The following is a 25,239-nucleotide window of genomic DNA, read 5'->3' on the forward strand; positions in this document are numbered from 1 at the left end:
GTTACACGGCCAGGTATTTCTGGGTGGGTGCTAAGTAACTTGCTCAAGGTTACACGGCCAGGTGTTTCTGGGTGGGTGCTAAGTAACTTGCTCAAGGTTACACGGCTAGGTGTTTCTGGGTGGGTGCTAAGTGTCTGAGCCCGGGATTCGATCTCCAGGTCTTCTCAACACTGGAGCCGGTAATCTTACTCGCTGTGCTACCTGGCCGCCCCAATAGTTTAACTTATTAAGTCAATTAGGATTTCTCTTTCCTGTTAGCTTTTCCTGTTTTGGAGACTGTATTTTAATGTCAAATGTAATGTTTAATGTATTTTAATGTCATATGTCTCCAGTATTTCCATCACGAATGCTTGAACATCCTCTATTTCATTAAATAGCCTTTTTTTTTTTTTTTTTTTTGCTGTGATGACCCTGCCTCAGTTTTCCTGGGTAGGTTATTCTTTGTTGTAATCCTACTCCCTTTACCTCCTGGATAGCATATTTCAAGCCCTTTGTTCCTTTAACATACTAGGGGCTGATCTTGTGTGATAGTGATCTTAGCTCTGTCTCTGAATAGTCTGTCTCTGGCTTCTTGCATTATTCTCTCTCTCTGACCTGAGAGATCTGGCATTTGGTTATAGGATTCCTGGAAGTTTTGTTATGGGATCTGTTATAGGAGGTAATTGGTAGACTCTTTCCATTTCTCCAAGGAATGTGTTCTCTTATTCCAAGGAATATGGTCAGTTTCTTAAAATTTTTATTTATTTTTAGTTTTCAACATTCAGTTTCCCAAGATTTTGAGTTACAATTTTTTTCCCCATCTTTTCCCCTACCCCAAGATAGTAAGTCTACTGAATACCCCTTTTCCCAATCTGTTCTGTCTTTTCTCCTGCCTCATTACCCTCCCCACCCCCAACTTTCTAGTAGGGTAAGATGGATTTCTATACCCCAGTACCTGTCTATCTTATTTCCCAGTTGCATAGAAAAAAAAATTAAAAATTTATCATTGTTTTTAAAACTTTGATTTCCAGATTCTTTCCCTTCTTCCCTCCTCACCCATCCCCCCTGGTCATCAGTTTTTCTTTCTGATTTCTTAAAATATAAAGGCTAAGCTTTATTTTTGATCATGGCTTTTTAGGTAGTGCAATCATTCTTAAATTCTCTCCTCCATCTGCTTTTCACATTGTTTTCCTAATGAGCTATTTCTTATTTTCTTCCATTCTTTTTTCAGTCTTTAGACTTTGTTTTGGTATTTTTTGATGTCTTGTGGATTTATTTGCTTCCACTTGATCAATTTTAATTTTTTATCAGTTCTTTTCTTCACTTGGGTTTTGTCCTTTTACCACTTTGGCCAATTATGATATTTAATGAATTATTTTCTTCATTTTACTTTTGCTTCTTTTCCAAGTTGGTAATACTTTTTTTCATAATTTTCTTATATTGCTCTCATTTCTTTCCCCACTTTTTCCTCTGCTACTCACATTTGATTAAATTTTTTTTTGCTCTTTTGAAAACATTTTCTTTAACCTTTTTTTGTTAGTAATTCTTCCTTGCCTTCTGTCAAAGCTGCTTGTTTCTTTGAGACTTGGTTATAGATGTTTTCTTGTTGTTTTCTTCTAATAAATTAAACCTGTGACTTTCAAAGCTGCCCTCTTTTATTTTTTAATTTCCTTCTCTTCTGTTCATCTTTTTCTGAGAGCACTGCCTCTAGCTCCCTTCCTCTTAAATCATACCTTCTCCTCACACCTCCAGAAAAGAAAGAAAAAGACAATACTTATAGCCAATAAGCATAGTCATATAAAATAAATTCACAAATTTGTCGCCACTTTTCGGTCAGAAGATGGGCAGCATGTTTCACCATCACATTTCTGGAATCATGGCTGGTCATTGCATGGGATTGTCATTTGTAAGTTGTTTTCTTGTTTCTGCTGTTTTCCCCTTAACTTCATACAAGTCTTTCCAGTTTCTCTGTAACTGTGCCCTTTATAGTTTGTTATGTCACAACAATACTCCATTTCAAAGAATGGTCAGGTAATCCCCAGTTGTTGGGTACCTCCTGCTTCCTAATACTTTGGTATAACAGAAAGGACTGTTGAAAGTTTTTGTCCTTATGAGTCCTCTTCCACTTTTTGTTTTTGATGTCTTTGGGAGTAATGGAATGAGTACAGGATGAGGAATGAGGAATAAGTATAGCTTTGGCTAAGTCAGACAATACACACTATCGAGTGGTTTTCTGTCTGCTTCCTGCTGTGGCTCTGCTAATTGGCAACTCTGCCAGCCTAAGTGCCTCATACGTCTATCCATAAAAGAGAAAAAAATACATATCAATTAATTGGACATGAAATTCAGTTGTCAATAAACATTTATTAAGTCCCTATTATATGTCATGGCATATAATATAATAATACAATAATATGTAATATTTAACAATGTGATAATGACATGTCATCAAGATCAACTATCACACAGAATGTAAAATTTTCAGCTTGAAAAGGCTACAAGCCAATATTAAAGTGGAGGGAGGGTTGGCACATAATTTTCTGTTTGGAAATTTTTGTGCCCTCAGGACAGCCTCTGAAGATGAGATACAACAAAGTATGGATTGATGCTCTACTGCTTGTGTTACTTTTGGCCCAACAATTAACACCAAGAAAGCACAGGTACACCATTAACTAGCACCACACCATCCATATGTGAAACCATCATTCTTAGCAAATGGAGAAGTTTTGAATGCTGTGAATAAATTCACTTACTTTGGCAGTGTACATTCTGGGGATGTAGACACCACAAATGAGGTAGACATACACGTTACCAGAGTTAACTGCCCTCCCTTCCATTATTCCCCCTCTCATCCCCTTCCCCCCTACTTTCCTGTGGGGTGAGATACCCTATTTAGTGACTATGTCATTCCCTCCCTAGGCCAAATTCAATAAGACTAATGTTAACTCATTCCCTTTTGCCTTCCTGTTCTTCCCCTCCACTGTAACAGTTTTCCCTTGCCTCTTCTATATGAGATAATTTATGCCATTCTGTCTCTCCCCATCTCCTCTCATTATATTCCTCTCTCACCTCTCAATTTCACCTTTTAAGTATCATTCCTTCCTATTCAATTGATCCTGTGCCATCTGTCAATGTATACCTGTACACATACATACACACACTCACATATGTATTCATACACCCGAATACCCTCCTATATAGACATGTATATGTATGTATATGTATATGAATATATATGTACATTTCTATTTCCTTCAACTATTCTCATACTGAGAAAAGTTTCATCAGTTACAATTATAATTTTTCCATGTAGGAATATACATAGTTCAATTTTGATAAGTTCCTTATGATTTGTTTTCCCTGTTTACCTGCTCAATCTTCTCTTGCTTCTTGTATCTGAATGTCAAATTTTCTATTCAACTCTGGTTTATTTCATCATGAATGCTTGAAAGTTCTCTATTACATTGAATAAACATATTTTCCTCTGAAACACGATATTCAGTTTTGCTGGGTAGGTGATTCTTGGTTTTAATCCCAGCTCCTTTGACCTCCAGAATATCATATTCCAAGTCCTTCGATCCCTCAGTGAAGAAGCTACCAGATCCCGTGTTATCGTGCTTGTGTTTCCACAATATTCAAATTGTTTCTTCCTGGCTGCTTATAATATTTACTCCTTGATCTGGGAACTCTGGAACCTGGTTATAATATTTCCAGGAGTTTTCTTCTGGGGATCTTTTTCAGGAGGTGATCAGTGGATTCTTTCAACATTTATTTTGCCCTCTGGTTCTAAACCACTGGGGCAATTTTCCTTGAAGGATGATTTCTAGGTCCTTTTTTTTTTTTTGATCATGGCTTTCAGGTAGACCAATAATTTTTAAATGATATCTCCTGGATCTATTTTCCAGGTCAGAGGTTTTTCCAATGAGATATTTCACATTGCCTTCTATTTTTTCATTTATTTGGATCTTTTAATAGTATTTTGATTTCTCATAAAGTCACTAGCTTCCATTTGCTCCATCTAATTCTAAAGGAATGATTCTCTTCAGTGTTTTTGAGATTCTTTTTCCATCTTGCAAATTCGGCTATTTAATGCATTCTTCTCCTTATTGTTTTTTGGGCCTCTTTTGCCATTTGAGTTAGTCTTTTTTTTAAGGTGTTATTTTCTTCAGTCAGGTTGTGGACTCTCATTTCATAATTTTCTTGCATCATTCTCATTCTCTTCCCAATTTTATCTCCACCTCTCTTATTTGGTTTTCAAAATCCTTCTTAAGCTCCTCTGTGGCCTGTAATCAGCTTATATTTTTCTTGGAAGCTTTTGGTTTAGGAGTTTGACTTTGCTGTCTTCCTCCCATTCCATGCTTTGATACTTTTTGTTGCCAAAAAGTATTTAAAAGTTGGATTGCTGTGCTTGCTTTGCTTCCTTTGCTTGCTCATGTTGCCCCTCAATACATGACTTTTGAGCTTTTTGCCACAGTAGTACTCTGCTACCAAAGAGGGGACCTTTGTCCCAAATCTCTGGGGTTTTCTCAGCTGCCATAGCTATTAGTTGGCTGCCCTCTCTGAAGCCTCCACACCCTCTGGCAAACTCGTCACACACCCCAGGATCTCCACCCTGGATAGTGATCCAGATCCAAACAGGTTAAAGTAAAAGCAATTACACCTCAACCTGGTTGCTTGGTTCCCCTACAATCTGCAGGCCAGGACCTCTGAAGCAGCCATGTGGTGCTTGCAGCTGCACGTCCACCATGCTTCAGCTGCTTCTCCCTCCAGGGGGCAAAGGCCAGAACACAATCCCAGACTCCCGGTTCCCAAAGTCCACACTGCACTGACCTCTCACTTTGTCCTTAGCATCTGTGTTTGATAATTCTGGAAACTGCCACAGCTGCTGGTGATCTGAAGTCCCTCCAGCCTGTGGCTGGTTGTGTCCACCCTAAGGCAAAAACCTCTGGCTCACACGGGGATGGGCTCCCCTCCCAAAGTGCTGTGCTGGCCCATTCCTGCTGGTCTGCTGGGCTGTCTTCAGTGGGAAGTTAGCTTCTCTCTGTCATTTTGTGGGTTCTGTAGCTCCACAGTTTTTTTAGAGGCATTTTTTACATGAATTGGAGGAGGTATAAGCAGGAGCCATGCAGAAGCTCCGTTTCTACTCCAGTATCTTGACTTTGCACCCCATTGAAGAGCATCTTAAGCAGGCATTCTCCTTCCTCACTTGCATACATTCATTTTCCCTTTTAAAATAAGCATGTTACTTTAGATATTAAGTAATTTTGTTCTATTTACTTCTGCATTCTTTTCTGGTATTTTCTTTTGTTGTTATGATTATATTGCTTTGCTGTTACTTTTAAAAAATATTTAGTTCTAAATTAATTCCCCTTTCTTCAGTCTATGATGTTATGTGTAATTATATATTATATATAATATAATAAAATTATATTATTATAAATGTAATGAATGTGAAGAGGTCTTCACAAGGAAGCAGTATCTTACTCTGTATCAGAGAATTCATACTACAAAGAAACCTTATGAATGTAATAAATGTGAAAAGGTCTTCAGGATCAGGAAAGGACTTATAATACAGCAGAGAGTTCATAAGAGAGAAACTTTGCAAATACAGTGAATATGGAAAGACCTTCATGTGTAAGTCAAAACTTACACAACACCAGAAATTCATACTGGAGAGAAAGCTTATGAATGTTGTGGTTGAAAAGCCCTAATGAGAAGGGTACATCCTAATGGGTATCAGCAAATTCATATTGGAAACATTCTTTTTGAATGTAAATAGTGTGGGAAGGCTTTCCCCAAAAACTCTAAATATATTCCCCACTAAAGAGTTCATCCCCAAGAGAAATCTCATCAATGTACTGTATGTGGGAAGGCCTATGGGAGGAAGGCACATCTTACTTACTGGAGAAAAACCTTATGAGTTGGCATATTAAGTACAACACAAGGAGGTGAGAAACAAGTACAGCATCCTTACACGTCAGAACATGTCCGTAACCGTGGGTCACACTGTGCATCCTGAGTGGGGAGTCATGCCTCCTTCCCTCCCTCCATCCTTCTTCCATGCCCTGTTAGATAGTAGAGGGAGAAGATATTGTACAAGGTACCAGCAAGAAGAGTTAAGAACATGTATGAAGCCCTGTTCCCATAAGCAGACAGGCAGAAAATGAGGCACAAATGATTTCTTATGAAGATAATGAACAGGTGGAGCAATGCACAGAAGAAGCTGGGAATCAGAGCAGTTAGCATGTTGGGAGAGAGAGGACACAGGCAAGGAGACAGCTAAGAGTGTATTTGTTTGTGGAAAGATTAAAGGATGGTATAGCCCCGTGCTGTGTTATGGTTTATTAACTTCTTTGTTGAGATGATGAATTTGACTTTCTGGTGTTGAGATTTGTCTTTCTGGTATCTGGATGTTTTGCTTCTGTCTTCTGTATGAAGAGTCTGCTATATTTTGTGATTCAGAATAATGCCAGCATATTTATAGTTGCCATAGGAGCTGTGAATATTGTGTTAGCACTACAGGGGGTCCCAGGCTAGGGTCTGACCTAGCACAACATGCTACCCAGAATATATCCTTGCATCCCCAAAATCAGGGAATCCCCAGGCTAGGGTCTCTCCTAGCATAACACATCCTTACAGGGTAGCAGAAAGTACCAGACCATCCAACCCCTAGGTCACAGTAAGAAATATCTCCTTAATCAATATAAAGTATCTAAGTAAAGTCCTCTTTCATCTTAACTCCAGGTTTACTTCCAAGTCCCATGGCTCTTCCTCTGTAGGCTGACCACTCCTGACTCTCCTGGATTCACATGTAGGCAGCTCTCTGCTCCTGCTCCATGTCTCAGCTCATAGGGACTGCTCCACTCAAAGCTCTCCCTGCTCCTGCCCAACAGCAGGCCCCAGGGGATTCCTACCCACAGGTTCTGCCTCTGGGAAAACAAAGCTCAATAGGACAACAACAATACTGACACACACCACTAGCACCCTCATATAAATTCATCTCCAAAGTCCAGTGGCTCTGTAACACCTCAGTCTACTTCAACAGCTCTAAAGTAACTCAATCGAAGTTTCCTTCCCATGGGGACATTTCTACCCTACAGCTCTATTTACCATCAAAGTTCAGAGGTTCCTTCAGCAAGTCTCAGCTCTCAGAGGTCTCCTCTCCACTTTCTCTTCTTCTCAACACTTGCTCATCCCTCCAATGATGCCTTTCAATGTCTGCTTTCTCAGCATTTGATCTCTATGTATACAGTTCTGCTCAGCATCTGGTTGGCTTGAGCCCACATTTACCTGTCTGATAGACTAGAGCCCACATGTATGTATCTGACTGTTTGGAGCCCACTTACACATGTATGTGTTTAGACTCAGCACAGAGGCATGTAAGACTGAGGCTGGGAAACTGAATAAGACATACACAGAGAAAAACAGCAAAAAATCCCACTTCACTTTCCGTTACAGAGACACACTTGAAACCCAAAGATATAGAGAGTTCAAAGAAGGGACTGGAGCAGAATCTATTATGCTTGAGCTGAAGTGAATACAACAATAACAGAGGAAGTAGCAGTTATGGTCTCAGACAAAGCAAAAATAAAAATAGATCCAATCAAAAGAAATAATGAGGGTAACTACATTTTGCTAAGAGGCACCATAAGATCAAGAGGAACTTAGATGCACCATGTAGCATAATATTTAATCTTTTACTAGAAAAATTAAATGGGTTTCAGGAGGAAATATGCAGTAAAACTATGTGAGGGGGAAGTTCAATTGACCCTTTCTAAACCTAGATAAATCTAAACATAAGATAAACAAGAGAAAAGTTAAGAAAATGTACAGAATTGTAGAAATTTTATATATGAGAGACTTCTTGAGAATATTAAATGGAATGTATTATACCTGTTTTTTAACTGTGTATGGCACCTTCCCCAAAATTGACCATGTATTAAGAACTAAAATCCTCACAAATAAATGGAGAAAAGCAGAAATATTAAATGCATCTTTTCCAAACTGCAATTTATAAAAATTAATCCTAAAACATGAGTTGGTAAAAGAATAATACAAAACAATCAGTTTCATGAAAGATAATGCTAAAAATGAGAAACCTATAGTTGAAGAAAGTGAGGTTCCCATAGGACAAGTGACTTGTCAAAGACCAGTTATCATGAGAATCAAAGATCGGATTTGAACCTCTGATTTCAGTGTGTTTTTATTCTAGTACACTTATCTACTTTTTTTTAAAATTCTAAATCTGTGTATTTTGTTTAAGTAAAAGTATTTTATTCTCTTAGAACTGAAGTAATCTATTTTGCCTTTTGTGACATTGCCTTAATTGTGTCTGCTTACAAACTCATACCCTAACCTTTTGACTCAGGGCTCTTATTTCTACCCCTATATCCTAAGGTGTTCAGAGACAGAAAGAACATGCTCCATCTGCCCAAATGTTCATTTTGCCCTTTGTGGTCACCCTCCTCACATATTTTGCTCCTAGATTTTTAATCGATGTCCCTGCTACTTATATATGTGAGTGGTGTTAGATTTTACCTTACATATATTTTCCCTTTTCTTCCCTCTTAAACATTAGCATCAGTGGGTCATGGACACTGAGAGAGAGGGGAGGAAGTGCTGCCATTGTTCACCATACATGTCTTCTCTCCATTTCTTCCCACATACCGTGTTTCCCCGATAATAAGACCTATCCCGAAAATAAGCCCTCCCCTTACTGTGTAAGATTCCTCTAAAATAAGCCCTCCCCCGAAAATAAGCCCTATTGAGATTGCTACTGTAGTGAAGGTGATCCCCTGTGCTACACGCTACATTACGGTACCCTCTGTATGCACCGTCCCCCTTCCCCCCCCCGGGTGAAACACACGCCGCGCTCCAAGCTGCATCCAATCAAAGCTGCAGCAGTGAGTGCGTCATCCTGTTCTTCCCCAGTGATTTGCTTGCTGGCGCCATTGAGAGCAGTGCCATGGAGGAGAGCGGAGGCAGGACAACATAAGCCCTCCCCTGAAAATAAGCCCTCTGGTATTTTCCTTTCCAAAAAAATTAATAAGACAGTGTCTTATTATCGGGGAAACACGGTACTTTAGCAGAATAATGTTCCTAAAACATAACTAAGATAAATGAAATGTTGCAAAGAATTATGACATTGCCACTACTATTGCTGGGGTGAGACATCAGCTCTATGTGTCTTCTCTGGGATCCAACAAAAGAAAGGAGCTTGAACAAAGACTTATATTTCCCTAAACCTTGTAAAGACCAAGGCCCACAATGCTCCCCTAAAGCAATAATTTCATGATCCACCACGGTATTGAAGTGGGCTATTTCCACAAATCAGAATTTCAAAAAGAAAATTTGTCAGATCTGCTGTAATTAGAGCTAAATTTCCAAGATCAAAGAAACAACCCTCAAGCTAAAAGTCACTTGAAATACTTAAAGGACTCTAAACTCAGTATTTCTATCCCCAGTTCCCATCCTATAGAAGATGAAGCACATGCAAGCCTTTGCAGGACAGATCTTTGGTATCACACTCCCTGGGTGTCTTGATGGCTTTTCCCTGAACATGACTCAGTCTGAACGTGGCATAGCCCCCAAGACATGAAAGCCTAAATCTGCACAGCCATGTGACTTGAAAAGAAATGTGTTTTATGTGGAGGACCGAAGATGGCGCCAAAGGGCTACCTAGATGAAAAATCTTGGAGGTTTCTCTGAGTGACTGGGAAGCCAGCAAGGTAAGTGCTATCCTGTAAAAACTGACTAGGGGCAAGGAAGGGGGCATTAAGGTGTTGAACTAACTCTGTACTTTGTGTTCTTCTGACATAACTCAGGCAATTTTTGTTTCAGGTTCATAGATTTAGAACTTGAAGTGGCCTGAGAGGTCATGAAGCTCCACGTTCTTTTTTTTTTGCTTTTTGGAAGGCAGTTGGGGTTAAGTGACTTGCCCAAGATCACATGGCTGTGTGTGTGTGTGTGTGTGTGTGTGTGTGTGTGTGTGTTAAGTGTCTGAGGCCAGATCCCGAACCCATGTCCTCCTGACTCCAGGGCCAGTGTTCTATTCATTGCACCACCTAGCCACGCCACCCTCTCATTTTACAGGTGAGAATGAGTGGCTCATGAAGTAAAAGTTCTTGCACAAACTCATACTGGTAACGCCCAATGTAGAGTTCAAACTCAACCTTACAACCCGAGTATCCCCCTCACCTCCTGACTCCTGGTTCTTCAACCAGCAGTCAAGTCTTGGCATTTCTCCTTTGGTTACCTCTTCTTTATGTGGTCTCTACTCTCTTCCTGCCACCCTGGTCCACACCCTCATCACCTCATGCCCAGATTATTGTAAAAGCTTTCTGACTGATCTCCCTGCCACCAGTCTGTCCTTCATCCTGTCTATCTCCCTCTCAGCTACTCAACTGATCCTCCTCTATCTAATGTCTGGTCATGTCAGTTCCCTAGTCAATAAACCCCAGTGGTTTCCTATTCCAGAATCCAATAAAAAATCCTTCCTCCTACCTTTCTGTTCTTTCTGCATTAACACACCAACAATCTATCTCCTGACTCCAGGCATTTCTATTAGTTGTGCCCCCTTCCTGGAACTCTCTCCTTCCTCCTCCTCATTTCCTGGCTTCCCAGGCTTCTTTCAGGTTCCATTCAGCAAGAAGTTCTTCTCCATCCCCCTTAATCCTAGAACTGACCTGCAGATTGTCCTGCCTATATATATATTGTTTCTATAGAGCTGGGTGCCTGTTGTTTCCTGTCACCGATGGAGCTCCTTGTGAGCAGAGGTTGATTTCGCCTTTCTTTATGTTTGCATCACTCAGAACAGTGCCTGGCACACAGAAGGTGTTTCAAAATGCTTGGTGACTCCCCCTGGAATGACAGTGAATGAATGAGAACCTGCATGGAAGGAACAATTGTTGTTCAGTCATTTCTGTCTTGTCTGACTCTCCATAACACCATTTGTTTTCTTCAGCTCACTTTACAGATGAGGAAACTGAAGCCAACTGGGTTAAGCAACTTGCCCAGGGTCACACAGCTAGTATGTATGTATAGGATGGTGTATATGTGTATAAATGCTTTTGTGAGCATGTGTATATGTGTGTACATGTATAGAGGACACAGGATCAGTTGGATAGGAAGGGATGATATGTAAAAAAATCAAATTAAGAGATAGGTATATAATGGGAGAATGAGAAAGGGAGAGGTAGAATAGTGTAAATTATCTCATATAAAAGAGGCAAGAGAAAACTGTCACAGTGGAGGGGAAGAGCAGGATGGTGAAAGAGAATGGGTCAACATTACTCCCGATCAGTTTGGCTTAAAGAGGGAAGAACAAACATACTCAATGCCTTATAAGATAATAGGGGGAAAGGGGATAAGAGGGGGATTATTGAGGACCACAGGCAAGTGGGACTGGGACCCTGATGGCTGAACAAACCCTCTCAGGTGTTCAGGCCTGCTGATGGCCTGGATGGGTTCACCATCCCCCAGCAAGCATACAGGTGTTAGGATTAGGTCCTCCAGATAAGCATGGCATTTACACCCTAGGCCTGGGACTAAGAAGTAGGGGAAGGCAATTAAGAAGCATCCCATAAAAGCCTGGATGGAGAGTAATAAAGTAGGTTCTTCACTTTCACCATTAGTAGAGTCCTGTCTATTTTTTTACACACTAGCAGCCTCTGGGCAGTGATTCTTTCCCAGCCTTTTCTGGGGACGACAGGGCTCCCACTCTTTCTCAGCCTTGCTGCGGGACAGCAGGTCTCCACAAAATTGGCTACCCACAGGGGATGACAGAAGAACAAAATTATTACTTTTTGCTGATAATGGCATGGTATACTTTAAGATGATGGTCAGACAGCTAAAAGTTAATTGATATAATTATTAATTTTAGCAATATCCACATAAAGCATGAGCTATTTCTATATCACATCAAACCCAGCATGAAGTCCAGTTATGAATCAAATTTATCACATTGTTGCTGTAACTCCTGCTCGATTTGAGTTGAAATCCAGGCTTAGGGACTTGCTAGCTGTGTGACCCTGGGCAAGTTACTTCACCCTGGTTTCCACATCCATAGAAGGGGTATAACAGCACCTGTTTCCCAGTGTCAGTTGCAGGACCAGATGAGAGCACTTAACACAGCCTGAAACACAGGAAGCTCCGGGTAAATGCTGGCTCTGCGTTTTATTTAGTCCACCTACCAAACACTTGGCATTCTCTCACTCTCCCCTGTTTTCCCTTGGGTCCATCTCCTAGACAGAGGAAGCAGACACAAAGAGGGCACGGCCTGGCTCAGCCTTCTCCCCTCCTCCTTCCCAAGGGCCCCCACACAGTCCTGACCCTTCCCGTGTCCTCGGCTTTTCCCCAACAAGACGGCCCAGGCCACGGCCGCCTGTTCCCAAGGTCCCAGCAGGTGGCTAACGCCCCTCGTCTTCTCCTGCTGCCCCGGGTCCCCTGAGGTCCTGCTCCACCAGCCTGGAAGCCCTCGGGGCCTGAGATGGAGCTCCAGGCCTCCAGGTCCCAGGGTCTGCTTCCCCTCTTGATAAAGTCCCTTCCGCCGGGAAGATGGCGGCGCACACGAAAAGTTTCTTTAAGGCTGCGTCCCGTTCGGACTGGCTGCTGGAATGGGAGAGAGCGGGGTGAACTAAAATGGAGAGAACCCCAGGGTCCCTCTAGGTGTGGGACCCCACGCCTGGTCACTCCCCTTGGCTCTGGGGCCTTGAAGACAAGGAAAGAGACAAGTGGAGGAGGGGAAAGGTCCGGCTCCCAGGGAGGCAGGGCCAGGACGGGCGGGGTAGGCAGGGAGGCGGGACAGCAGTTCCGACCAGGGGAGGGGCCAAGCCTTAGGCATGCGCAGAAGGCGCCTCAGTCTGTGGACTACGATTTCCATAAGGCCTTGCGCGCCTCGGTGGCATTTTCTAAGCGGAAAGAGGAGGGAGGATGCTAGTGTCCTCTTAGGACACTGCCGCTTCGTTTCCTCCGTGCTTCTTCCTTGCTTGATGGTGGCACCTTCCAGTCAGCACTCCTGAGTTCGTATGACGGGCTGAGCGGGCGCCGAGGGCGGTTCCGGGCTCAGGCAGGTGCCGGCTTTGCCGGTGCGGCGGGGTCGCGGCCCCGGGGACTGGTTGCAGAGCTCACCTCCAAGGGGAGGGGCGTCCACCAATGAGAAAGGAAGCACCGGAGGGCTTCTAGGGTCTGGGGGCTTTCCGGGGGTGGGAGGGGCTGGAGGAGGAGCAGGCGGAGCAGCGTTTGGAGGCGGATTCTATCCTCTTTCAGTCCAGGCCGCATCCCGTGACCCGGGACCTGCCCCTCCAGGCCTCTGTCTTTCCCTGAGCCTAGAGACCTAGGAATCCAGGTGTGTTCCGCCTTCCCCCTGGTGTCATGTTCTCTTCCCGGCATCCTCCGATGCACCCCCTCCTCCTGGAAGCTTTCCCTGATGCTGCCGAGAGTCCTTTACCCAACCCCCACTCCCGTTTTTTTAAGGAGAGATTGGGCCTCCCCAGGAAAGAAATGACAGTTCACTTCTGCCCCTCCACCCATCACCTTTACCCGCGTCTCGACCCCCGTTCCCCCCCAGGACAGAAGCCGGGCTTCCCCGGCTCTGAGCAGAGCAGACCCCACGGTGACTCTCCTTCTCATGGCCCTCCTTTCCTTCCCAGCTCTATCTTCTCTGGCTTCTGCCCTTGAGGAAGAGGTAATGGCTTCTGTGCTGCCAGCCCGGCCCTGGGAGGTGAGTGCCCCGTGCTGCTTTTCCTGAAACACCCTACCTTTCTCCTGTGCCACAGCCCTAGAAGTGGTGGGCATCAGTGAGTCATATGTTTACAGCCAAAGCACTGCAATTTATCCCTCCCCACCCCGCGCAAAAAAAAGACCTTACATTTGCTCTTTTTCTTTTTTTAAATTTTGAGTTCCAAATTCTTTGCCTCCCTCCATTCCTTCCCCCACTCATTGAGAAGGCAAACAATAGGACATTTGGCATGTGAAGTAATGGAAAACATTTACGTATTAACCCTGGTCCAAAAAAAAAATATAAGAGAAATGGAAGTGAAAAAGAAGATACTTCAGTCTGTACTCAGAGTTCATCAAGTCTCTTCATTTTGTACAGTTGGTCCTTTGGACTTTTCAGAGATCATTGTATTCATCAGAGTAGCTGAGTCTTTCACAGTTGATAGTTATTGCTGCTATTTTGCCTAGTCTTCTAGTTCTTCTCACTTTTCCCATTTATATATTTTATTTTTAATTTATGGGATAAAACAACATGTAGTACAATAAAAAAGAGAATTGCTTATGGAATTGCAAATTTATTATGTACAACTTGTTATAACGTTTAAATATATAAAAAGTTACCATGTAAATCTTTTTTCTTCCGTTTTTCTCTCGCCCTTTGCCCCTCTATGGCTACCTTTAGGTAGAAATAATTATGTATTTATGTATATGCACATATATATGCATATGCTTGTATCTGTACCTATGTATATATGTGTGTATATGTACACATGTAAAGTTATTCCATACATAATTTTATTAATCAATTCTTTCTCTGGATGTAGATAGCATCTCTCTTCATTTGTCCATCATAGTTAATATGTTAGTTAATAATAGTCAAAAGAATTTACTCATACAAATTCCTTCTTAAGACAGTCTTGCTGTTACTATATATGGTGATCCCTTCCTTTCATTCTTTGTTATTTTGTGTTAGTCTTTCCATGGTTTTCTAAGATTATGGTGTGCATCATTTCTTATACATGAGTAGTATTCCATGATAATCAAACACAACTTCTTCAGCCATTCCCCAAATTACATATATCCCTAGAGTTTCCAGTTCTTTGCCATCAGAAAGACAGCTGCTATAAAGATTTCAAAATATATAGGTTCTTTTTTCTTTGATCATCTTTGGAAATAGACCTCATATTTGTATAGTTAGATCAAAGGGTACAGATAGTTTAATAACTCTTTCGGTATAATTCCACATTGTTCTCCAGAATGGTGGGATCTATTGACAGTTCCACCAATGATGAGTTAGGGTCCCAATTTTTTCACATCCCCTCCAACATTTGTTGCTTTCCCCTCCCATCATTTTAATCGGTTTGTTTAAAATGATATCTCAAGGTTGTTTTAATTTTCATTTTTCTAATGAGTTATGAGTTAGAGCATTTTTTTTAACAGGAGTATAATTTGTTTGGATTTCTTTGTTAGAAAACTGACTGTTGAGGGGCGGCCAGGTAGCACAGCAAGTAAGAGCACTGGCCCCAGTGTTGGGATGACCTGGGGGATTGAATCCGGGCTTAGACACTTAGCATCCACCCAGAAACACCTGGCCTTGTAATCTTGAGCAAGTTACTTAACCCTGATTACTTAAAAAAAAAAAAAAAAAGAAAACTGACTGTTCATATCCTTTGATCATTTATCATTTGAGGAATGATTTATATTCTTATATGTTTCACAGTGTTCTTTATATATTTTACATAACATTTACCTAAGAAAATATCTATAAAATATTTTCACTAATTTTTTACTTTCTTACTGATCTGGGCATCATTCGTTTTATTTGTACAAAACCTTTTTAATGTAATGAAAGAGCCAGATGGTGGAGTAAAAAAAGGCAAGGACTTGGCTAAGCCTTCTGCCAAACCCCTGCAGTTACCTTTAAAGAATGATTTTAAACAAACTTGAGAGGGGCAGAACATAAAAAAAAGACAGAGTGAAACTATTTTCCAGCCTAAGACAACTATGTACAAACTAATAGCAATATTGTAAGGTGATGAGTTACCTAGCTATCCTTAGCAATACTGTGATCCAATACAACTCTGACAGACTAAGTTCAAAATTGCTGTCCATCCCCAGAAAGAGAATTGATGGTGTCTGAAGACAGATTGAAACATACTTTTTTACTTTCTGTATTTTTCTTGAGGTTTTTTTTTTTTGTTTCTTCTAACTTTTCTTTCACAACATTACAAGGCTGTTAGTGGAAATGTTTTGCATGACTACACATGTATAAACTATATTGAATCATTTGACTTTTGAATGACAGGTGGATGGAGAGACAAAATTTGGAACTCAGAATTTTAAAATTAAATGTTAAAAATTGTTTTTACATGGTACTGGGGAAAAATAAAATAATAAATAAAAAATTGAACAAATTATCTGTTTCATACTTTACACTGCTGTATCTCTTGTTTATTCATAAGTAGTTTGCCTGTCCACAATTCTGGTGAGTAATATTTTCCCACATTCTTCTAATTTTCTTGTAATCTCTCTCTTTATATCTCGATCATGTATCCATATTGAGGTCATCTTGGTAAATGGTGGAACATTGATCTGTGCTCAATTTCTGCCATTCTGCTTTCCAGTTTTCCCAACAATTTTTAGCAAATAATGAATTTGTATAAAAAGTTTTACTTTCCTAGGTTTGTTTTGGCAAGTGTACTCCCAGGTATTTTATACATTGTAGGCTTGTTTTAAAGGGAGTATCTTTCACTCTCTCTTCTAAGAGCATTTGATTTTGTGACATATAGGAATGCTGATGAATTATGTGTATTTACTTTATAACCTGAAACTTTATTAATTGTTTCAACTAAAGGGAGTGTTTGGAATTTTTCAAGTATACCATCATATTGTCTGCAAAAAGAGGTCGTTTTATTACCCCCTTCCCTATTCTCATTCTATTTCTTTTTCTTCTCTTACTGCTATTGCTTGGATTTCTAGTACAGTACTTAATAATATTGGGGACAGTGGTCATCCTTGTTTCACACCTGATGTTACTGGGAAGATTCTAATTTGTCTATTACAAATAATGCTGTTGGTTTTAGATAAATACTTTTTTTTTTTAAGCAATTGGGGTTAAGTAACTTGCTCAAGGTTACACGGACAGTTATTTCTGGGTGTGGTGCTAAGTATCTGAGCTTGGATTCGATCCCAGGTCATCCCAACACTAGGGCCAGTGTTCTTACTCGCTGAGCCACCTGGCCGCCCCTAGATAAATACTTTCTATCACTTTGAGGAAAAATCCATTTATGCCAATACTTTAAAATATTTTTTAATTGAAAGGAGTGTTATACTTTATCGAATGGTTTTTCTGCATCTATTAATATAATCATATAATTTAAAACAACTTTTATTATTCATATAATCGATTATTTCAAGTATGTTAAATCATGCCTGCCTTCCAGTCCTAGTTGATCATAGTGTATAATCTTTGTAATCTTTTAGCTAGTATTTTATTTAGAATTTTTGCACCCATATTCATTAATGAAATTGGACTGTAATTTTTTTTCTCAGTTTTTACTCTTCCTTGTTTTGGTAGAAAAGGAGGTTGGTAGGATTCCTACTTTTGCATAGTATTCCAGATATTTTATTTAATACTGAAATCATTTCATGTTTAAATGTTAGATAGAATTCACTGGTTAATCCATCTGTCCCTGTGCTTTTTTCTTAGGACAATCATTTATAACTTATTCAATTTCTTTTTCTTAAAGAGGTCTATTTCAATATTCTATTTACTCTTCTAATCCAGACAGTTTTTATTTTGGTAAATATAGTTCCCTTTCATTTACATTGTTAAATTTGTTGGTATATGACTAAGCAAAATAACTCCTTATGATTGCTTAATTAATTAATGGAATTAAATAATTCCTTATTTGTGTTAGTGGTAGACTCACCCTTTTCATTTTTGATACTAGTGATTTGATTTTCTTCTCATTTTTTATAATAAAATTACTTTATTGTTATCTTATTTGTTATCTCATAAAACCAGCTCTTCATTTTATTTATTACTTCAATGGGTTTTTACACCCAACTCTATTAATTTCACCTTTAATTTTTAGGATATTGGTAAACCAACTCATTAATCTGCTTTTCCTTTGTTGTATTGATGTAAGCTCTTAGAGAGATATACTTTCCTCTGATCACTGCCTTTGCTGTATCCCATAGGTTTTGATTTATTGTCTCATTTTTGTCATTTCCTTTAATCAAATTATTATTTCTGTGATTTGTTCTTTAACCCACTCATTCATTATGTTTGAATTGTTTCCTCTAGAGTTAGTTTTTAATGTATGCTTCTGCGGTCCCTTATTAAATATAATTTTTATTGCATTGTGATCTGAAAAGGATACTTTTAATATTTCTACTTTACTGCTTTTAACTATAAAATTGTTATTTTCTCATATATCTTTGTAAAGGTTCCATGAACTGCTGAAGAAAAAGGTGTATTCCTTTCTCTTTCCGTTCAGTTCGCTCTAGATGGGGATCATATTGGTTTGTTCTTTGACCCCCAAATTCTTTAAGATTAGGTTATTTAATTTTCAATGATTTTTAATCTATGCTTCAAAGGCCATATATTGAATGTGATTTCAGTGTATTATGTTTGGTAAAGTATTCATTTATTGCTTCTGCTTCACAGTATTTATGAGATTTTTATGCCCTAAGATGTGAATGTTTTTGAAGGTACCATATACAGTGGAGAAAAAGGTATCTTCCTTTCTGTTCCCATTTAGTTTTTTTGAGCAATATATCATAGCTAATTTTACTAAAAATCTATTCATCTCCTTAATTTGTTTCTTACTGACTTTATGCTTAGATTATTCTAGTTCTGAGAAGGGAAAATTGAGGTCCTTTACTGATATAGTTTTGGTGTCTCTTTCTTGCTGTACCTCAATTAGCTTTTTAAATAAGTTTTATTCATTTATTTATATATTTAGTTTTATAACATTTTGATTTTTAAATTTTCACCCCCTCATTCCCTTCCTTCTCTCCAAGATGGTGTACAATCTGACACATGCTAAACAGGTGCAGTCACATTAAACATATTTCCATGTTAGTTATGTTGTAAAGAAGAAGTATAACCAAAGGGGAAATAGCCTTGAGAAAGAACAAAAAAAGAGAGAGAGAAAATAGTATTCATCTGCATTCAGTGTCCATAGTTCTTTCTCTGGATATGAATAGCATTTTCCATCATGAGTCTTTTGGAGTCATTTAACTTTTGCTTTACAACTTTGCACACTATGCCATTACCAAGTGGGACAGCATGAGTATATTGATATGAGATCAAGATATGAAATTGTCATATCTTGAGTATTTTTAGGACTTCATTGTCTATGGTACCTTTTTGGCAAGATGCAGTTTCCTTGACTATTGATATTCTATTGAGATAACTCTTTTAATTAGATCTGTTTTTGTTTTTGCATTGTCTTAGATCATGTTTGCTGCCCTTCCTTTTTCTGTTTCAGCTGAAGCATAACTTCTGCTCCAGCCCCTTCTTTTGTATATGTAACAAAATTATCATGTAAATTTCTTTTTCTCCTACCATCTCACCCTGTAGATAGCTGCCGTTAGACACAAGTGTGTGTGTGTGTGTGTGTGTGTGTGTGTGTGTGTGTGTGTGTGTGTGTAAAATCATTCTATTCATACTTCTGTATGGCAATCCTTTCTGGGAGAGGAATTCTTAAGTGCCTGCTATATACCAGACTATACTGGGATGCAAATGAATAAATGAAATAATCCCTTGTGGTAAGTGAAAGATGAAATGACTGAGAAAACAAAAGTTCAGTCTTTTGGGCATGGCACTTACATAACAAACTGGAACCAGGCCCCTTCCTCCACTTAGGGCTGGATCCTGTATATAGGGGGAGATGTACTTTTTATACATTAAAAACAAAGAAGACCAATCAATTGAAAGCAAATTATAGAGTATTATATAATCTGATTTCCAAGTGGAAGAAAGATTAAAGACTTTCCGTGTTGGGAGGGGGAAAGGCAATAAGTTCAATTCCTGAACTCAGAAAATGAGGTGTGTCAGTACCCCCAGGAACATGGAAACAATAACTAATTGTGCAGTATGGGGCCAGTTTCCAAATAAGACATATGGGTTGCCTGAGATGTACAATTGTGAGAAAACTCGTTACACATCACTCTTTTTGGATCTGACTGGTGTTCTGGTGAGCATAACCTAGGTCCCAAGTTCAAGGTCTCTAAAGAGCAGGTAGGGATGGTCCCATTTCCCAGCTACACAGGGCTAGGTTCAAACAGTACAATAAGATTTTCTCTCAAGTCCCACAATTGAATAAGTTTTTCTCACAAGACAGAGGTTGGACTAGACCCATAATTGAACAGAAAAAGAACAGAACGACCTCCTGAATTGCATCACAAAATGGAGTCATTGCATTTGACTCAATCATTTCAATACCCTGTGCCACTTGCTGTCCTAATGCCCTCCATTTCCTCACCTTACTGTTAGCAGTTAACATTTAGACTTCATAACCGAGGTATAACTGGTTAAGTTATGTTTGTGGTATTTCAGGAATTCATGACATTCAAGGATGTGACTGTGGAATTCACCGAGGAGGAGTGGGTACTATTGAACCCATCTCAGAAAAAGTTGTACTGGGATGTGATGCTGGAGAACTATCGAAACTTGGTGTCTTTGGGTAAGAACAGCTACTCCCTTTGGAGTCTTAATATATACTGTGACAACTTTTTTTGTTTTTTAACATTTAGAATTAACATTTATTGACTAGCATAATTCTGTATATAATAATACTAGCATATTTATCATTTATGTTGATTGCTCATATTTTAATACCCTAAAATTATTGGCTTATTTCTCATTTAATGAACAACCTAAAACTAGTAGCCAATTTTTTTTGTCTTTTTTTAAGTTAAATTTTATTTTTAGATTACATCATTCATTTCCACAAGATTTTGAGTTACAAATTTTCTCCCTGTCTTTCCCCTATACACCACCCAAAAACAGCTATCTCACTGTATGCCCCCTCCCCCAATCTGTCCTCTCCTATATCCTCCTCCATCCCTCCTATTTTCCAGGTGGGCAAGATGGATCTCCATCCTCTAGTGCCTGTATACCTTATTTCCCTGTTGCGTGTTAAAAATATATATGTGTTCTTAAAAATATTTGATTTTAAAACTTTGAATTCCATATGCTTTCCCTTCCTCCCTTGTTACTTACCCTTTCTGGGAAGATAAGCAGTTCAATATAGGTTTTATGTGTATAGCCACACAAAGCATTTCCTTAGTGGATATATTGTGAAAGACTGACTATATTTCCCTCCATCCTATCCTGCCCCCGACTTGTTCAATTCTCCCCATTGACACTGTCCTTTTTCAAAAGTGTGTGCTTCTAACTACCCTCCCCCAAACCTACCCTCTCCTTCATCATCCCTTTTCTCATCCCCTTCCCTCCTACTCTCCTGTAGGGGGAGATGCCGTATTTAGTGTCTATGTCATTCCCTCCCTAAGCCAAATTCAATCAGAGTAAGGTTGACCCATTCCCTTTTGCCTTCCTGTTATTCACTGCCATTGTAACTGTTTTCCTTGCCTCTTCTGTATGAGATAATTTACCCCATTTTGTCTCTCCCCATCTCCTCTTGTTATATTCTTCTCTCACCTCTCAATTTTACCTTTTAGGTATCATCCCTTCCTATTCAGTTGATCCTGTGTTCTCTGTGTATGAATACCTGTACACATATGTACACACACTCACATATGTATTCACACGCCCGTATACCTCCTGTATAGACATATATGTTTCATTAGTTTCATAAGTTACAATTATATTTTTTCCATGTAGGAATGTAAATAGTTCAACTTTGACAAGTTCCTTATGATTTGTTTTTCCTGTTTACCTTCTCATACTTCTCTTGCTTCTTGTATCAAAATGTTACATTTTCTCTTTAACTATGGTTTTTCCATCAAGAATCCTTGAAAGTCTTCTATTTCATCGAATTACCATATATTCCCCTGAAGCGTTATACTCAGTTTTGCTGGGTAGGTGATTCTTGGTTTTAGTCCCAGCTCCTTCGACCTCCAGAATATCATATTCCAAGCCCTTTGATCCCTCAGTGTTGAAGCTGCCACATCCTGTGTTATCCTGCTTGTATTTCCACAATATTCAAATTTTTTATGCCTGGCTGCTTGTAATATTTTCACCTTGATCTGGGAATTCCAGAACCGGGCTATAATATTCCTAGTTTTCTTTTCAGGATCTTTTTAAGGAGGTGATCAGTAGATTCTTTCAACCTCTGTTTTGCCCTCTGGTACTAAAACATCAGGGTAATTTTACTTGAGAATTTCTTGAAGGATGATTTCTGTGTTCTTTTATTGATCATGGTTTTCAGATAGTCTAATAATTTTTAAAGTATCTCTCCTGGATCTATTTTCCAGGTCAGTGGTTTTCCCAATGAGATATTTCCCATTGCCTTCTATTTTTTCATTTGTTTGTATCTGTTTAATAGCATCTTGATTTCTGATAAAGTCCCTAGCTTCCATTTGTTCCAGTCTAATTCTGATGGAATGATTCTCTTCAGTGAGCTTTTGAGATTCTTTTTCCATCTGGAGAATTGGGCTTTTAAGGCATTCTTCTCTTCATTGGCTTTTTGGGCCTCTTTTTCCATTTGAGTTAGTCTATTTTTTAAAGTGTTATTTTCTTCAGTCAGGTTGTTGACTTGCTTTTCATGATTTTCTTGTATCATTCTCATTTCTCTTCCCAATTTTTCCTCCACTTCTCTTATTTGGTTTTCAGAATCTTTTTTAAGCTACTCTTTGTTTTATAACCAGTTCATATTTTTCTTGGAAGCTTTTGGTACAGAAGTTTTAACTTTGCTGTCTTCCTCTTGTTCCAGGCTTTGATCCTTTTTGTTCCGCAAAAAGGAATCCAAAATTGGATTGCTGTGCTTGCTTTGCTTCCTTTGCTTACTCATATTGCCACTCAGTTACTTGACTTTTGAGCTTTTTGCCACAGTAGAACTCTGCTTCCAGAGAGGAGAACTTTGTCCTGAATCCCTAGGGGTTTTGCATCTGTTGGAGCTATTAGTTGGGTGCCCTCTCTGAAACCTCCACAGGCTCTGGCACCTGGTCACACCCTAGGACCTCCACTCCAGACAGTGATCCAGATCCAAGCAGGATAAAGCAGGAGCAAATACCCCTCAGAATGGTTTCTTGGTCCCTCTAAGATCTGCAGACCAGGTGCTCTGAAGCAGCCACATGGCAGCAGCAGCTTAATAAGTACCTACATCAACATAATTGCAAAAAATTATGATTTTAAACTATTTTTGTAAACCTAAAGCCTTTTATTGCTACCTCCAAATTGTTTTCATTTCTTCTACTTTGATTAGCAGAGTTTGAGTAATGTTTCAGGTAATTCTTAATAATTTCTCTTGTCCAAAACACCTGTATGTTTTACTCTTACAAATTTCAATTAATTTTTTATAGAGTAGGTATTATGTTGGATATTTAGAGGAAGTTTATAGCAGCTATCATCACATTTGCCCCATCATACTTCTTTATTCCGTTTACTTCATGAAGTATCTGTTTCACTTCCTTACTCTAAACCCACTTCTCTTATTTGTTTTTGTTATTCAGTCTTTTCCTTTCCTATTTTCACCATAGAGTGTAAGGATACATTTGCAAGTTGTCAAAATCATCTTGTTTATTTTTTTCTGAATGTTCTTATGATATTCAAATGTCAATGTAGAATAAGGGTTCATTCACCCCTTCTGGTAATTTCATCTTATGTCCATTCAATTAAATATGTTACCTTGAATTTACCATACTTTCACATAAGACAAATTTATCCTTAGTAAAAGACTAGTGAGAGTAGCCTTCTCAAGTTAGAAGGTAAGAGAATAGCTCTGAAACCTTTGAACAACTAAGAACTTTAGGAAAGGGTCAAAAAGGCAGGTTTGCTCAGCTCTTTATTCTTCCTTTCAGAGAGCGGAGAATTTACTGGAGATGAGCACCTGGATTGTAATGGACATGGGAAGGCCTTCAAGAGCAAGAAGCATCTTTCTGTCTTTCAGAGATTTCATACTGGAGAGATACCTTACCAATATAATGAATGTGGCAAGGCCTTTAGGAGTATCCAAGAACTTACACCATATAAGAAAATTCTTATTGGAAAGAAACCTTATGAATGCAGTGAATGTCAGAAGGCCTTTAAGACTAAGACAGAGCTTACTAGGCATCACAGAATTCATACTGGAGAGAAACCTTATGAATGTAGTGAATGTGGAAAGTGCTTCAGTGGTAAGGATCATCTTATAGTGCATCAGAGAATTCATACTGGAGAGAAGCCTTATGAATGTAGGCAATGTGGGAAGGCCTTCAGTAGTAAGGATTATCTTATAGTGCATCAGAGAATTCATACTGGTGAGAAACCTTACCAGTGTAATGAATGTGGCAAGGCCTTTAGCAGTAAGAAGCAACTTACAAGACATAAGAGAATTCATACTGGAAAGAAACCCTACGGATGTAGTGAATGTGGGAAGGCCTTCCGTAGTAAGGATTATCTTATAGTGCATCAGAGAATTCATTCTGGAGAGCAACCTTACAAATGTAATGAATGTGGCAAGGCCTTCAGTAGTAAGAATTATCTTATAGTGCATCAGAGAATTCATGCTGGAGAGCAACCTTACAAATGTAACGAATGTGGCAAAGCCTTCAGTAGTAAGAATTATCTTATAGTGCATCAGAGAATTCATACTGGAGAGAAACCTTATGAATGCAGTGAATGTGGGAAGGCCTTCAGTAGTAAGGATTATCTTATAGTGCATCAGAGGATTCATACTGGAGAGAAACCTTACCAATGTAATGAATGTGGCAAGGCCTTTAGGAGTAAGAAGCAACTTACAAGACATAAGAGAATTCATACTGGAAAGAAACCCTTTGAATGTAGTGAATGTGGAAAAGCTGTCAGTAGTAAGGATTATCTTTTAATGCATCAGAGAATTCATGCTGGAGAGCCACCTTACAAATGTAATGAATGTGGCAAGACCTTCAGTAGTAAGAATTATCGTGTAGTGCATCAGAGAATTCATGCTGGAGAGCAACCTTACAAATGTAATGAATGTGGCAAGGCGTTCAGTAGTAAGAATTATATTATAGTGCATCAGAGAATTCATACTGGAGAGAAACCTTATGAATGTAATGAATGTCAGAAGGCCTTCAAGAGTAAGAAAGAACTTACTGTGCACCAGAGAATTCATACTAGAGTGAAACCTTATGAATGTAGTGAATGTGGGAAGGCCTTCATTAGTAAGAATTATTTTATAGTACATCAGAGAATTCATACTGGAGAGAAACCTTACAAATGTAATGAATGTGGCAAGGCCTTAAGGAGTAAAAAAGAACTGAGAGAGCATCAGAGAATTCATACTGGAGAGAAACATGAATGTAGTGAATGTGGAAAGGCTGTCAGTAGTAAGGATTATCTTATAGTGCATCAGAGAATTCATGCTGGAGAGCAACCTTACAAATGTAATG

The 25,239-nt window shown here is 39.2% G+C and overlaps 1 protein-coding gene and 1 long non-coding RNA gene across 2 annotated transcripts in view; one reads left to right on the top strand and one right to left on the bottom strand.

The window, feature by feature from the left end:
- Positions 1-3,619: 3,619 nt before the first annotated feature.
- On the bottom strand, positions 3,620-8,304 carry LOC138171516 (uncharacterized). The gene is made up of 2 exons (XR_011170906.1): positions 5,954-8,304; positions 3,620-5,204 (listed from the first exon to the last, which is right to left on the bottom strand). It is a non-coding gene; the product is annotated as an uncharacterized lncRNA (long non-coding RNA).
- Positions 8,305-9,732: 1,428 nt separating this feature from the next.
- Positions 9,733-25,239, top strand: part of LOC138171501 (zinc finger protein 585A-like) — a 95,154-nt gene continuing 79,647 nt past the window's right edge. Inside the window, 4 exon segments of the mRNA XM_069101023.1 lie at positions 9,733-13,324; positions 13,629-13,699; positions 20,264-20,390; positions 23,689-25,239. The exon segment at positions 23,689-25,239 is cut by the window's right edge and continues 418 nt beyond it. Of these exon segments, the coding sequence (XP_068957124.1) occupies positions 13,667-13,699; positions 20,264-20,390; positions 23,689-25,239 (1,711 nt within the window). The 5' untranslated portion in view covers positions 9,733-13,324; positions 13,629-13,666.

Source organism: Petaurus breviceps, unplaced genomic scaffold, assembly GCF_028583685.1.
Source record: "Petaurus breviceps papuanus isolate PSGF00001 unplaced genomic scaffold, PetGlider_PUasm1.0 446, whole genome shotgun sequence".
In the NCBI taxonomy this organism is placed as follows: Eukaryota; Metazoa; Chordata; class Mammalia; order Diprotodontia; family Petauridae; genus Petaurus; species Petaurus breviceps.